The following is a 15,117-nucleotide window of genomic DNA, read 5'->3' as shown; positions in this document are numbered from 1 at the left end:
TACACAGTCCTGGACCATCAAGGTGGGTGACATAGTACACATTAGAGAATGACTAAACAAACAATAATAGAATGACACATAGGAAAATTCTAATAGACTGCAGAAACATGGAAGATTAAAGAGTGATATTAAAGCAGTTATCGAGATAGATTAAATTAGAAAACAATTGAAATGAAGGGAGAGGTATACTTTCTGGTTGGTGTTGTTTGTTTAAATACTAAAAGTCATTTGAAAATACTCTGTGTACAATACTTGTTAATGTGTTACCCGAGATGGCTAAACACCAGTAAGACATTAAGAATTCAGCCCATGTTCAATGCATACGATTGTATTTTACACCACTGCATTCTACCAATTAAACCTGGACATTTACAGTTGTCAAACTGCCTGATAGACTAATATCAGAATTAGAATCAGGTTTATTATCACCAGCATGTGACGTGCATTTTGTTAACTTAGCAGCAGCAGTTCAATGCAATACATAATCTAGCAGAGAGAAAAAAATAATGATATAATAATAATAAATTAACAAGTAAACCAATTACATATATTGAATAGATTAAAAAACATGCAAAAACAGAAATACTGTATATTTTAAAAAAAAGTGAAGTAGTGTTCAAAGCTTCAATGTCCATTTAGGAATCGGATGGCAGAGGGGAAGAAGCTGTTCCTGAATCGCTGAGTGTGTGCCTTCAGGCTTCTGTGTCTCCTACCTGATGGTAACAGTGAGAAAAGGGCATGCCCTGGGTGCTGGAGGTCCTTAATAAGGAACACTGCCTTTCTGAGACACCAATCCCTGAAGATATCCTGGGTACTTTGTAGGCTGGTGCCCACGATGGAGCTGACTAGATTTACAACCTTCTGCAGCTTCTTTCAGTCCTGTGCAGTTGCCCCTCCATACCAGACAGTGATGTAGCCTGTCACACCGCTCTCCACGCTACAACTATAGAAGTCTAACCTTGGCGATGTAATGCTACAGCATACGTGGTCATATAAATGATATCTGTCAGATGCTATTGTGACGAAAAACCAAGTTATCAGAAGATTGATGCTGATGAGAGAGATAAGAGAGACAAATAGAGAAACGTTCAAAATGTTAATGAGAGAGCAGAGAGATTAACGAAAAGAGACACAGTCCCGAGTATTGACAGACCGGTTACTTTGAACCTGAACTGTTTGAAGTTTGATGGACAGGCGTTACCCCGCAGGGGGATAAAAGGAACAGGTTTGCTAAGGCAGACAGACACCACGAGATCATGAGACCCTGGAAGTGCGGTGTGCCCCCACAAGTTGGTGAGAGTTTGGAGGTCTGGTCGTGGGACCGACCATAGATGCACAAGGTGAAAAGGTACGATCGGCGGGAACCTGGTGTGTGTGTCCGCCCTTGCCTGGGTGCCGGGTTCACTGCGGAAGAATGAACGTATCTGGAACGGAGGGGTCACAGTCGGTGACCTCAGAAGACATTAAAAGGGCTCGCGCCGAAAGCTAACTGCGAGGAACATCAAAGGTCTGTGAATCGAAATGTGTATTCGCTCGCTCTCTCTCTCTCTCCAACGGCACAACAGCGATTACTGTGAACTGTACTCAGCTGAACTGACCTCTGCGCCACTTGAGACTGATCATTTTACCCCTAGACTGCGATAGAGCTTGATTGATTCCTATTATCCTAGTTCTGTGTACATGTGTGTTTTATCATTGCTAACCTGTTGCATTTATAACCTTATGATTAGAGTACTGTGTTACTTATTTCTTTAATAAAACTTTCTTAGTTCCAGTAATCCAGACTCCAACTAAGTGGTCCATTTCTGCTGGTTTGGCAACCCAGTTACGGGGTATGTAACACTATATAGCTATATGCTATATCTGCCAACTATACAATTGGACCAGGTCACTGTTTAATTCAGCAAGTTTTTACTGATGTACTAAGAATTCCCAAATCAGAATTCACTTGTCAAATCAGGTAGTTCACCACATCCTCAAACACTCGGTACTGTTGTAAGCCTGCCACACACATCTCACTTCCAGAGCACAGTACTAATTTTACTAATGCGCTTCACTCTCTTACATAGATCAGTCACACAGCATTACAAAAAGCCTATGCCAACCAACAGGGACCAAACCATATTAATCCCATCTTCCAGCACCTGGCCCTAAGCCGTCTTATGTCTTGATGACTCAAGTATTTGTCATAAAGTCGTAGTCACAGAGCAGAACAGCACAGAAACAGGCCTTTTGGCCCATCCAGTCCATGCCGAACTATTAATCTGCCTAGTCCCATCGACATACATCTGGACCATAGCCCTCCATGTACCTTTGCAAATTTGTCCAAAATGTTGAAATGAACGCCATATCCACAACTCGCACTAGCAGCCTGTTCCACACTTTCACCGTCCTTTGAGTGAAGAGGCTTCCCCTCATGTTGCACTTAAAATATTTACCTTTCACCCTTAACCCATGACCTCTAGCTGTAGCCTCACCCAACCCCAGAGGAAAAAGTCTTGATATCTATGCCCTCAGTTTTGTATACTTCTAACAAAGCTCCCTTTAATCTTTCACGTTCAAAGGAATAAAGTCCTAACTTATTCTACCTTCCCATATAACTCAGATCCTCAAGTCCTGGCAACATCCTTGTAAATTTTCTCTACACTCTTTTAGTCTTATTTACATCTTCCCTGTAGATAGATGATCAAAAACGGACATAATACTCCAAATTAACCCTCACCAAAGTCTTACACAATTGCAACATAACATCCCATCTCCTGTCCTCAGTACGTTGATTTATGAAAGCCAGTGTGCCAAAAGCTTCCTTTACGACCCTATCTACCTGTGACGCTATTTTCAAGGAATTATGGATCTGTACTCCCAGATCCCTCCGTTCTATCGCACTCCTCGGTGTCCTACCACTCACTGTGTAGGACCTACCCTGATTAGGCTACCTCTGGCCTATGGTCAGGCCACACTTAGATCCCCTCCAGTTCGCCTACCAGCCCCGACTAGGAGTTGAGGATGCCATCGCCTACCTGCTGAACCGTGTCTACGCCCACCTGGACAAGCCAGCGAGTACTGTGAGAGTCATGTTTTTTGACTTCTCCAGTGTGTTCAACACCAACCACCTTGCTCTGCTGGGGGAAGAAGCTGACAGCGATGCAGGTGGATGCTTCCCTGGTATCATGGATTCTTGATTACCTGACTGGCAGACCACAGTACGTATGCTTGCAACACTGTGTCCAACAGAGTGATCAGCAGCACTGGGGCTCCACAGGGGACTGTCTTGTCTCCCCTTCTCTTCACCATTTACACCTCGGACTTCAACTACTGCACAGAGTCTTGTCAACTTCAGAAGTTTTCTGATGACTCTGCCATAGTTGGATGCATCAGCAAGGGAGATGAGGCTGAGTACAGGGCTACGGTAGGAAACTTTGTCACATGGTGTGAGCAGAATTATCTGCAGCTTAATGTGAAAAAGACTAAAGAGCTGGTGGTAGACCTGAGGAGAGCTGAGGTACCGGTGACCCCTGTTTCCATCCAGGGGGTCAGTGTGGACATGGTGGAGGATTACAAATACCTGGGGATACGAATTCACAATAAACCGGACTGGTCAAAGAACACTGAGGCTGTCTACAAGAAGGGTCAGAGCCGTCTCTATTTCCTGAGGAGACTGAGGTCCTTTAACATCTGCTGGACGATACTGAGGATGTTCTACGAGTCTGTGGTGGCCAGTGCTATCACGTTTGCTGTTGTGTGCCGGGGCAGCAGGCTGAGGGTAGCAGACACCAAAAGAATCAACAAACTCATTCGTAAGGCCAGTGATGTTGTGGGGATGGAACTGGACTCTCTCACAGTGGTGTCTGAAAAGAGGATGCTGTCCAAGTTGCATGCCATCTTGGATAATGTCTCCCATCCCATAATGTACTGGGTGGGCACAGGAGTACATTCAGCCAGAGACTCATCCCACCAAGACGCAACACAAAGCGTCATAGGAAGTCATTCCTGCCTGTGGCCATCAAACTTTACAACTCCTCCCTTGGAGGGTCAGACACCCTGAGCCAATAGGCTGGTCCTGGACTTATTTCCTGGCATAATTTACATATTACTATTTAACTATTTATGGTTTTATTACTATTTAATTATTTATGGTGCAACTGTAATGAAAACCAATTTCCCCCCGGGATCAATAAAGTATAACTATGACTAGTCCTACCAAAGTACAGCACCTCACATACGTCTACATTAAATCTATCGGCCATTTTACAGCCCATTTTTCCAGCTGGTCCGGATCCCGCTACAAGCTTTGATTGTCTTCCTTGCTGTCACTACACTCCCAATATTGCTGTCATTCGCAAATCTGCTGATCCAGTCTCTTGACATTTCTTAAATGCTGCTGGCAATTCTGCTTCCACTACTCTCCCAGGCAGTGTATTCCAGGTACTTACTACTCTCTGAATAGAAAAGGTTCCCCGCAGGTCCTCTGTACCTCTTACTCTAAATTTATATCCTCTAGTTTAAACCAGTCAGCTGGGGGGGTAGAGGCATCTGCACCGGACTTTGGGGCAAGTAGTCCTGGGTTCGAATCAGGCCGGCTCCTTGCATGCCTTCCATTCGTGCTGGAATCAGTGTTGAGCTAGCAACTCCGCCGATTAAAACAAGGCGCTGGGAGGAACTTTACCTTTATTTTTGATTAGTTTAAACTCCTGCTGATAGGGGGAAAAATTTCCGGCAATCTAACTCAACTATGTCCCTCACAATTCCAATAACCCCTTTAATCTTCTCTGATCCAAGAAGAGCAGGGCTAGCTTTTCCCCATAACTGAAATGCCCTATCCCAGGCAACATCATGGCGAATTTCTTCTGGCACCCTCTCCAGCACAGCTTTCCAACAGCAAAGAGGCCAGAATGGCACACAGCACTGTTTGTAAAGTTGGAGAATTTACTTATGAAGGAATAAAGTGGCAATACCCAGAGGCAACAAGATCTAACTAAAGGACAACCAACAAGTCTGAATTGTTCTAATCTCCATGATGGCACTGCCACGATTGAGATGGTCATTGTCACTGCCATAGCTAAGCGATGGGGCTGAATAAATCGAAGATACAGCACTCTCTAACCATTCTCCATTCTGATAACCTAACACTCAGCCCTTGCATTTCTGAAGTAGAAACTGTAGATGGTGCAATTTTGTTCCTTCCAGCAAAACTGCCACATCCTTCTTTTTACCTTTAGATACCAGAGAACTCCGAAGTAAGACAGATTATGAACTGCAGGAAAACAGCAACCATCTCCACATTCACTCCTATTCAACTTACCACAAAGTGTTCCACGCTTTTGAAGCCTGTGTTCACAGTCAAGAATAATGGAAGAACCTGGCACCAATTTATCACAGAACTTCATGCAGAATTGAGTTCATCCTATCTAATACAGACACAGAGGACAATTTCACCTTTTCAACAACAGAATTAACTCACCATGGTAGCATCTGATAGTCAAGTTCAAAGTGCTGTACAAGTGCAGTTGATTTATTTTAGAAACAATTTTATAATACCCACATGCTTAGTACTGACTTGTGTTTAAAAAAAACCTTACCCAACATATGTGTTCCCGAGGACGGACTGCGGACCAGTGGACTGGTAGAGAGACTGGTCAAAACTGTAGCTGCCATAACTTCATCCATGTCAGCTTCTTCAGAAGGCTTCCTGAAAGAACAAGAATTAAATACTCTGGAATGAACTTTTTTGGACTATTGCTTTAAAAACAATGATTAGACTTGCATCTTTTCCCAACATTCTCCCACACAAAGAAGAAAATTGCAGATAGCTGTCAAATTAAGCTAGACTTTCCCCATATTCCCAGACAATGAATACAGATTTTCCAATGTATAATTACTTAATATCTGAAGACCTATCCATACCTTGCAAAGCCTTAAACCCATGTAAGGTATGGATATACATTGGCAATATGGAATATAGACTGAACACTTGTACTTCTTCAGAGACCAGAATTTGAAACACCCATTAGTGTTACGCTATAAACACAGACAACTTCTAAAAAGAGGCAACTAACTTATTGTACAAGCTGTATGAACTTGCCTACATATAATTCATAATGTTTTCTGCCCTAAGGAATGACATCTACACTAACAAATATATATTTAAAAAAAATCAGTACTTATGCAGGGCACAGGATTTAAAAAATAAACAAACCACAAATTCCAACCATTTCTTCTCCAACCCTGAAATTTTAACAGCTCATTAACCCTTGCATTGTCTGCCTGGCTCTGCTATACATTTGCTCCAGTGCATGTTTTGTCTTAGAGGAACACAGTATCCCAGATTACGTGGATATCACGCTAGTCTTATAGAGATAGAAACTGTGATAGCACTGATGGTAAGGGTTAACAGTCGGCACAATTAATCCTCATCATACAATCCAACAAAAACAAGACTTTTTCCATTGTATAATAAGGGCAATTAAGCTAGGTTTTATGTACAAGTCCAGCAAAACCTGCAGTAAGTGGGAAAAGACAACAAAGTTTAGGAGCCCCTGGTTTAAGTATACCTGGAAAAGCAAGGAAAAGCCAGGTAATAATACTTAAAGAAAAAAATGAAAGTTGGTTAAAACACAATACATTGATTAGAAAGTATCCAAAAGGCATAAATTAAAATAATGAATGACATTGCAATGGAAAACAATGACAAACAAGAAAGGGTTAGTTCCACAATTAAATGTGTCAAGAAAGCAACACTTTAAATATTTCATTTTTGTAGAACTGTTACCATAATAATGTTATGAACGTTCAAGTAGTAATATCTCACAATTGAGATCATATTGTGGGGATTAATGATTTAAGAGCAATTTATGGCAAGTAGGTGGGCAAAGGACTCAGAACCTGCCAGCAATCAGGGGATAATATTTATCTTCAATATTTAAAAGGAATGTTTTTATTTGCATATGAAGCAAAAAATAAACTTCAGAAGCACAAACAGGAGTCACTTAAGAGTTTCAAAGCCAACATTATAAAAGCTATAATCCACATGGACCATACAGCACATATTTTCCTTGGATACAAGTTTCAGTTGAAGTTTAATATGACCTTTAACAAATACAGCTACATATTTCTTAACAGCATGCTGGATGGACAGCGTGATGTGAGCTTTACATGTTTTACCAAGCTCTGAGGTTGCATTTATTCCAGATGCATTTAGCAATATCGAGAAATATAAAAACATTTCACACAAACAGAGTGCTGTAAAAATTACGAATAAAGGTCCAACCTGACTGCGGAGAAGCAGGAACAAGAGCTGACAGGTTCAGGCTCCAGAGCCCATTTACTGCCAATAGCCAGACCTCCTGAAATCCAGACCACTGAGAATTTTGCATGCTGTTTTCTAGCTCCTTGTCAAATTCCTCATGGAGTACGGCAGAAAGCTCGAGCGGCAGGGCTGGCTTCTCTGATTGCACAATGAAGGCCACATAACCGGTCTAGGCATATGCTACTGGTACGAGTCAAAAAGCAAACTTTTAAAACAGGTAGGTTGCTCAGAGATGGGGAAGTATCGACAGTAAAACTGACTGCAGCAACCAAGCTTCCAATATCAACAGGAATTTGAGTATGTGATGTGCATTTGTTAAAATTTAGCAACTATACCTCATTATTCTGAAAAGATCTGGGTAACTTAGCAGTTCAATGACAATGGCAACTCACTCTACTCTGCACCTTGAAATCTGTATGAAGAGCCTTGATGAAATCAGCATCACATCAACTTTTCTGTTAAAATATCTTATATCAAGGTTTGGGGCAAACTAGTGGATCCAAAAGTGGCCAACATCAACCCCCGCACCCCCTGGACAGTGGAGTTTCTAAAGGGCCGATAAAGATAAGGGGGGGGCGGTGCTCAGTAGCAAAGGCGGCTGCTGAAGGATTGCAGACTTAATTTTTAGAAATGAATTACTTAAGTAACACACTGGGAAAGGTTTCACTGCTAACATGATGGTCTTTCTTTAGAAGCAGTATTTGGGTTATGGTTAGAGATAATGGGTGCTTTAGAAAGTGAGCTGGGTCCTTTGTTCGGCAGGAGATGAAGGAAGAAGACACTGGAGAGAACCGGTCATAGGATCTGATGTAGTGGGGGACAGTGTTTCAATGGAGCCAGGTGCCAAGGTCGACTGAGGATCAGTGAATATGAATTTTGGGAAGAGTTGAGCTCCAACTTGTGCACATTTGACTGTTTAATTATAATGGGCCCTTTATGTTTTTTCTTTACTAAACCAGCAGGGTTTCACTTATTAGAAGAATTTGATCCTTCGTACCTCAATTGATTACAATGATCACGTAATCACCTCATCATTTGATAACCCACTATTCTCTTAAGACTTTGCTCCAAGTGTGTTATACTTGATGAAAAGCAAATGCAACACCTCTGTATATGGCCTATCATGAGAAATATGGACTGAAGAAATGGTATTATTTCCAGGCCTAGTCTGCGCATTATTGCCTACTGTAGTACAGTTCCCATTTTCTAATCATGTAATGGCGAAATTTTTGTGAATTAGTGCATGGTATTCAATGGAATTAAAATTCAGAAGTCTGCCCTTTCAAATGGACTCCACTTTGCTGAGGCACTGTTCCTTGAAGATGTCTTGGAGGCCAGTATGCATGATGGAGCTGACTAATTTTACAACTCTCTGTAGCTTCTTTTGATCCTGTACAGTAGCACCCCCATACCAGACAGTGATGCGGCTTATCAGAATGTTCTCCATGGTACATCTGTAGAAGTTTGAGTGTTTTAGGTGATAAACCAAGATTCCTCAAACTCCTAATGACATATTGTCTTCTTTATAGCTTCATTAAAATGTTGGGACCAGGTAAGATCCTTAGATATTGACACCCAAGAACATATTTGTGAAAACATTGAGAAATGGAAAATACTTCAAAACATGCTCGCCAACACTTCATACAAAATAGTGATAGTTTGCATAATTCATACAACATTTCATTACTCATTGCTAAATCTGAAAGTCCCATACATTTGGCGAAGAAGTGATTCTACCAGCAGTAAGGGAGATTCTGAGTGTGGTACATCACCAGACCAAATAATTAAAGCAATTCCACTTGGCAACAACTCTGTTCAAAGACAAATGGATGAAATGTTGGAGAATGTGGAAGATACATTGTGCTACATACTTAAGACAACAGAATTTGCTCTGCAGTCGGATGAGTTAACTTTGCCAGAGAATGAATATTTGCTTCTTTGTTACATTCACTTCATAAAAGATGAAAGCATGGTTCAAGAGTTTTATTTGTAAGGGACTAGAAACAGATATGAAGGGCGAGTCAATATTTTGGGTTGTTGAGCAACTTTTCTAAGAGAAGGACATTTTGCTCACCAACATTCTTGTTTGTGCAACAGATGGGGCACTATCAATAACAGGTCACCACTGTGGGGTTATTACTTCCTTGAAAAAAGCTGTACCTAACATAATTCACAGACAACATCTTGTTGCAAAAAAACCCACGTGATCAGCTGCACAGATCCTTAAATACTGCTATCACAGCGGTAAATAAAATCAACTGCCATGCACTCAATTCTCGACTATTTCAAGAGCTTTGTATTGAGAACGATGAACAGAGTGAACACTTGCTGTTGCCACAGAAGTCAGTCGGCTCTCAAAAGGAAACTGAGACACGTTTCTTTAATGTGCTTTTTTAAAACTATGATAAAATTCTTTGAAGACCTGAATGCTTCATTCAGTAATCAACTCAAGAATATTAGGAATGGCATTGCTTATTTGTCAGAATTATTTGCAAAATTTAATAAAAATCAATCTTCAATTGCAAGGAAATGATGTGAATCTTAAGTCAAATCAGTCATCTCCACATTGCTAAATTAATCCTATTTAAGTGGAACAGTGAGCATTGCAACTTTTTCATTTTCTGAGTCCCTTTGAGTTGGAAGAGAAAGAAAGAATACCAGATGATGATCTTCAAATATACTGTGCCCACTTGGGTGAGCTGCATAAAGACACGTCAAAGAGATTTCAGGATCTTCTCTCAATTCAAATCCTGGATAATAAATAATAAATCCATTCCTGAACACTTGTAATGAGGAATTACCAGAAAGGATGAAGGAAGAATTGATCTCGCTACAAAATGACTGAGCTGAAAGTGAGTTTCAAATAATCATATCAAGTTTTGGTTGCAGAAAGAAATTTCTGAATACAATCTTGCAGCGTGGAAAAAGGTCAAGATGTTCTTTATTGCCTTTCCAACATCATATCTTGTGGACTGCAGTTTCTGTGCATTGGCCCAACTTCTCTGAAAGCAATGAAACAGATTGCAAATGACTGAACATGGGGATCTAACGTTCCTTCTGAGTGACACTCAACCTGACGCTGACGAGTTGATATCACTGCACCAAGCTCTGCCGTCTCAGTGAAGGCTGGAAAAGCAATGACGGAGTGAACAGTTGGACTATGAATGTACAATCTAAAATTGTTGATGAAAATTGTTTTTACTGAAATTAAATAATTTTATTTGTAGCTTCAAATAGATTTCAATTTTTTTTGCAATTATTTGTCACTGCTTTAAATTTGCAGTTCCTATTTTCTTGCATCATAAATCAACAATTTTTAATAGCTTTTTATGTAATGGCCGGAAAACAAGAGGAGTTTGCTGGGGATGTGGTGTTGGAGCCAAAGGGGTGGTAACTCTAAGTTTGGGAACCACTGGTGTAAACAAAAGATTCTGTGTTAAGTTGGAAGATGCTGTGCTGTTAATATCATTAAAGGCTTTTTGTACAGAATTCACAGGAAGGTCAAAAGCCACTACTGGAGAAAACAAAAATATCATATCTTAATGATAGTCAATCTGAGACTTTGAAGAAAAATTTAAGACAGCGGCGTGCTCCAATGCAGCAGCCACATCTGGGTCCAATCAAAGGTGTATTTGTTCATCCTGTACATCTCTTTCATGATCGCTAGTCACTGCTGGATACTAAGAATATCAAGTATGGCAGGACAATCAGCAAGCTGCTTGATGGCGGTGCAACTGGACCTATTGTGTTGCCACCTGGGCTTGTTGTGTATTTGTTGTGCAGAGACTGTGCGTGGTCCCAAAAAAAAAAATGTGACTGATGGTCTTGGACTTTTCTATTGTGATTGTGTTGGGCATTATTAATGTACAATACAGTACGTCTGATTCACTGGTGAGACTGACAGCGGGGGAGCCACATGGCCTCTGTTGTTGTGCAGACAAGGAACCCAAGCCTCTCAGCCTCCTGTGACGGCTGCAGGTGAAGGAGTCGCCTGAGCGGGCTGTGTGCCACTGAATTTTATACTGGGTTGGGGGGGCTGGCCTCTCCCATTGATGCCGCCCTCTGCTGCTCACCCAGTGGAAGAACAAGCTGGACCAAGACAACTCGGGGACCTAGTTTATATCATTTTTATCCTCTTTGTTGCTGTATATTTTTCCGAAATTCACTATATTCTATTTATGCTATGCGCAGTGTGTTGTGTGCAATGGGTTTTGCACCTCGGCCCCAGATAAATGCTGTTTTGTTTGGTTATATTCATGTATGCTTGAACGATAATTAAGCTTGAAACACAGAAGTTTTTTTTTTGCGTAGAGCCAAATCCACTACCACTTGGCCAAGTTTCTGGTGGCAGCAAAGCCTTTGAGTTCTGATGGTCAGAGTCAGAGAGTCACACAACTTAGAAATGGGCCCTTTAACCCATCCCGTTCACAGCCATCTTTTCGCTTATTTACAGTAATCCCGTTTGCCTCCATCAGGACTGTGTGTTTTATCCCAGGCCTATTTAAATGTCTGTCCAAATGCCTTTCCAATGTAGTATTTGGACCCAATTCCAACACACCTCTGGCAGAACATTCCAGATATCAAATATAGTGCAAAAAAAAACATTTCCCTTCAATTCTACTTTAAAACTCATTCTCATCTCAAATCGAAACCCTCACCTTTATGATAACCCTTCCACAGGCCAGAAGATTTTGGCTATTTAGCCCATCTACACTTTTCAATCTTATCAACTTCCATCAGGTCAGTCCTCAGCCCCCTTAGCTTCAGGATAAAGAAACCCCGTTAAACCAATCCTTCCCCATTAACTCCAGTCATCCAATGTAGTCACCGTCGTAAAGAATCTCCTTTGAACTCTCACTAGTGCAATCATATCCTACGCCCAGAAACATATACAATGTTCCACCTGCAGCCTAACGTGTGTTTAGTAAGACTGCAACACGAAGCCCGCATTCTGATATTCTATGTCCTGAACTATTATGGTCCTTAAAAGGCATCACCTTGGATTAAATGTCACCTGCTAATGCTCCACACAATTTCTGTCTGATCCATTCTGTTGCAGCCTTTGACGATATTTCAAAATAAATTTCGGTCCAGGCAGTGCACCACTAGTTACAGATATTCAAATTTACTACCCTGTCATCAAGCCAGTTTTGAATCCAATTAACCAGATGGCCCTGGATATCATGCAACTTAACCATCTGGGCCAGTCTATCATGCAGACCTTGTCAAATACTTCATTAAAGTTCTGTCCCTTAGAGATTGCAATAAATTTCCAACTAACAATGCAAAGCTCATCAGCCTGTAGGCACTTGGCTTATCCCTGCTCCTCTTTTTAAACTAAGGAACAACATTAGCTATCCTCCAGTCTTCTGATACCTCACCTGTGGCTAAGGAAGATGCGAAAGTCTTCATCAGGGCCCCAGCAATACCCTTGTTTCCTATAGCATTCTGGGATTGATCTCATCTGACCCTGGGGATTTAATGACACTAACATCTAACACCTCCACCTTCTTAATACTGACACAGCCTACACTTACAACACCTCTCCCAAAATCACCATCTATCACCTCCTTTCCTTATAGAAGACAAGTTTTCATTTAGGACCTTCACCACATCTGCTGGCTCCACATATAGATTATACCCTTGGGGACCCACACTTTCCCTGGCTACCATCTTGCTCTTAATATTCCTATGGAATGAATTGGATTTTCTGTAGTCTTACCAGCTAAGTGTGCTTTATAAGCTCTTTTTAAATGTACTTCCCTACACCCTCTATTAAGGCAGTCTTTGGGTAATGCAAGAGTTCCATTTCATGGAAGTTGGCCATAGGCGGATTTCTCCACAAGTCAGGAATGTCTGCTTTCACTAGCTACCCATATCATATTACTCTACATACAGTTATTATAATTCTTTTACTTCACTGAATAATCACCCTAACACTTCCCATAATTAAACTGGTGACATAATATATCCAGTCGATAATGAATACCATGAAACATATTATTATTACCAGCTTGAAAAATAAGAGAATTTGCATGAAGTCAGATTTCCATAAATCAGTAATTTCTAATCCCTGTACTCCTCAAGGGACTCACTTGATTCTGTCTATAACCATCATGTCCTTTTCTTCAAAAGTTCAAAGTAAATTTATTCTCGAAGTACATACATGTCACCATATACTGCCCTGAGATTCGATTTCCTGCGAGGATTCAAAGTAGATACAAAGAAGCACAATAGAATCAATGAAAAACTCCACACAACAGAGATAGACAAACAGCCAGTGTGCAAAAGTTGACAAACTGTGCAAATACAAAAAAAAACAAGCAATGGAGAAAATGAATCCATTCAGTTCAGTGTTGGGGGTGAGTGAACCTCCAGTTCAAGAGCCTGATGGTTGAGGGATAATAATGGTTACGGAACCTTGTTTTGTGGAAACTGAGGCTTCTCTGTCTCCTGATGACAGTAGCCAGGTGAGATCATGGTCTGGATGGTTGGGGTGGTGGGTGATGTCCTTGATGATGGATGCTGCTTTCTTGTAACAGTGCTCCTTGTAAATGTGCTCAATAGTGGGGAGGGCTTTACCTGTGATGGACTGGGTTGTATCCGCTAGTTTTTGTAAGTTTTTTTTCCTGTTCAAGGGCAATGATGTTCCCATACCAAACTGTGATGCAACCAGTCAGTATACTCTCCACCACTTATCTATGGAAGCTTGCCAAAGTTTTGTATGACATGGCGAGTTTGCGCAAATGTCCAAGAAATTAGAGGCACTACGGTGCCTTCTTTGTAATAGGAGTTACGTGCTGGACTTGGACAGATCCTCTGAAATGAAATCACCGAGGAATTTAAGGTTGCTAAATCTTTCCACCCCCGATCCCCTGATGAGGACTGGCTCATGGACCTCTGGTTTCCTCCTCCTGTGGTCAACAAACAGCTCTTTGGTTTTGCTAACACCAAGTGAGCTTGTTGTTTTGGGACCACTCAGCCAGATTTTCAATCTCCCTCCTGCATGCAGATTTGTCACCACCTTTGATTCAGCCAACAGCAAATTTAAATATGGCATTGGAGCTATGCTTAGCCACACAGTCCTGAGTATAGAGCAAGTAGAACTTCTCCCCCTGATCAAATTTTCACCAACCTTTGTGGAAGGAAGGATGGTCAACACTTCAGGTCAAAACACTGCATCAGAATCTGATGCAGGGTTTTGACCCAAAATGTCAGCACTTCCTTTGTGTCCACAATAGTGCTCGGCCCACCCAGTCCTTCCAGCAGCCTATTCACTTGCTCCTAGATTCCAGTATTTCTAATCTCTTGTTTCTTCAATTACCTCTGATCATCCAAGGTTCCCTAATCTCGCCAGCTTTCTCTTTGACCCTTAGCAGAGGTTCTGCACTCTTACTTGTCATATCTTTCCCACTTTAGAATGGTTACTTAAGGATCAACCTTACCCCTTTCAATATTGACCTTTGATGTTTCTCTGTACCCAAGGTGTTCTGAACTTTACACCACCAGCCTAGTTTAATTTCCAAAGGTCCAATATTGCCTCATTTTCGTAAGATTGTATATGTACCGTCTCAAAAACTATCTTGGACATAATTAAATTCTGCCCCATCTATGCCCCTTGCATTAAGGGAATCACAGTCGATACCAGGAAAGTTCACATACTCCACTATTATAGCCCTGATGCTTTTTCACTTTTCTGCAAGTTCCTTACATATCTTTTCCCACTGACTAGTGACTGGCCTTCTCTTACTCCTAAGATTTACCCATGTGGTCTTGTTCAAGGATGCTTGCAAAATACTTTTCTGATGATT

The 15,117-nt window shown here is 41.2% G+C and overlaps 1 protein-coding gene across 1 annotated transcript in view; it reads right to left on the bottom strand.

Annotated features, from left to right (window-relative positions):
• Positions 1 to 15,117, bottom strand: part of LOC140186722 (zinc finger protein 704-like) — a 149,783-nt gene that overhangs the window by 25,566 nt on the left and 109,100 nt on the right. The window contains exon 3 of the mRNA XM_072241237.1: positions 5,580 to 5,689. Within this exon, the coding sequence (XP_072097338.1) occupies positions 5,580 to 5,689 (110 nt within the window). The remainder of the gene's footprint in view (positions 1 to 5,579; positions 5,690 to 15,117) is intronic.

Source organism: Mobula birostris, chromosome 2 (genome assembly GCF_030028105.1).
Source record: "Mobula birostris isolate sMobBir1 chromosome 2, sMobBir1.hap1, whole genome shotgun sequence".
NCBI lineage: Eukaryota > Metazoa > Chordata > Chondrichthyes > Myliobatiformes > Myliobatidae > Mobula > Mobula birostris.
This window is presented reverse-complemented; position numbering and strand designations above follow the sequence as displayed.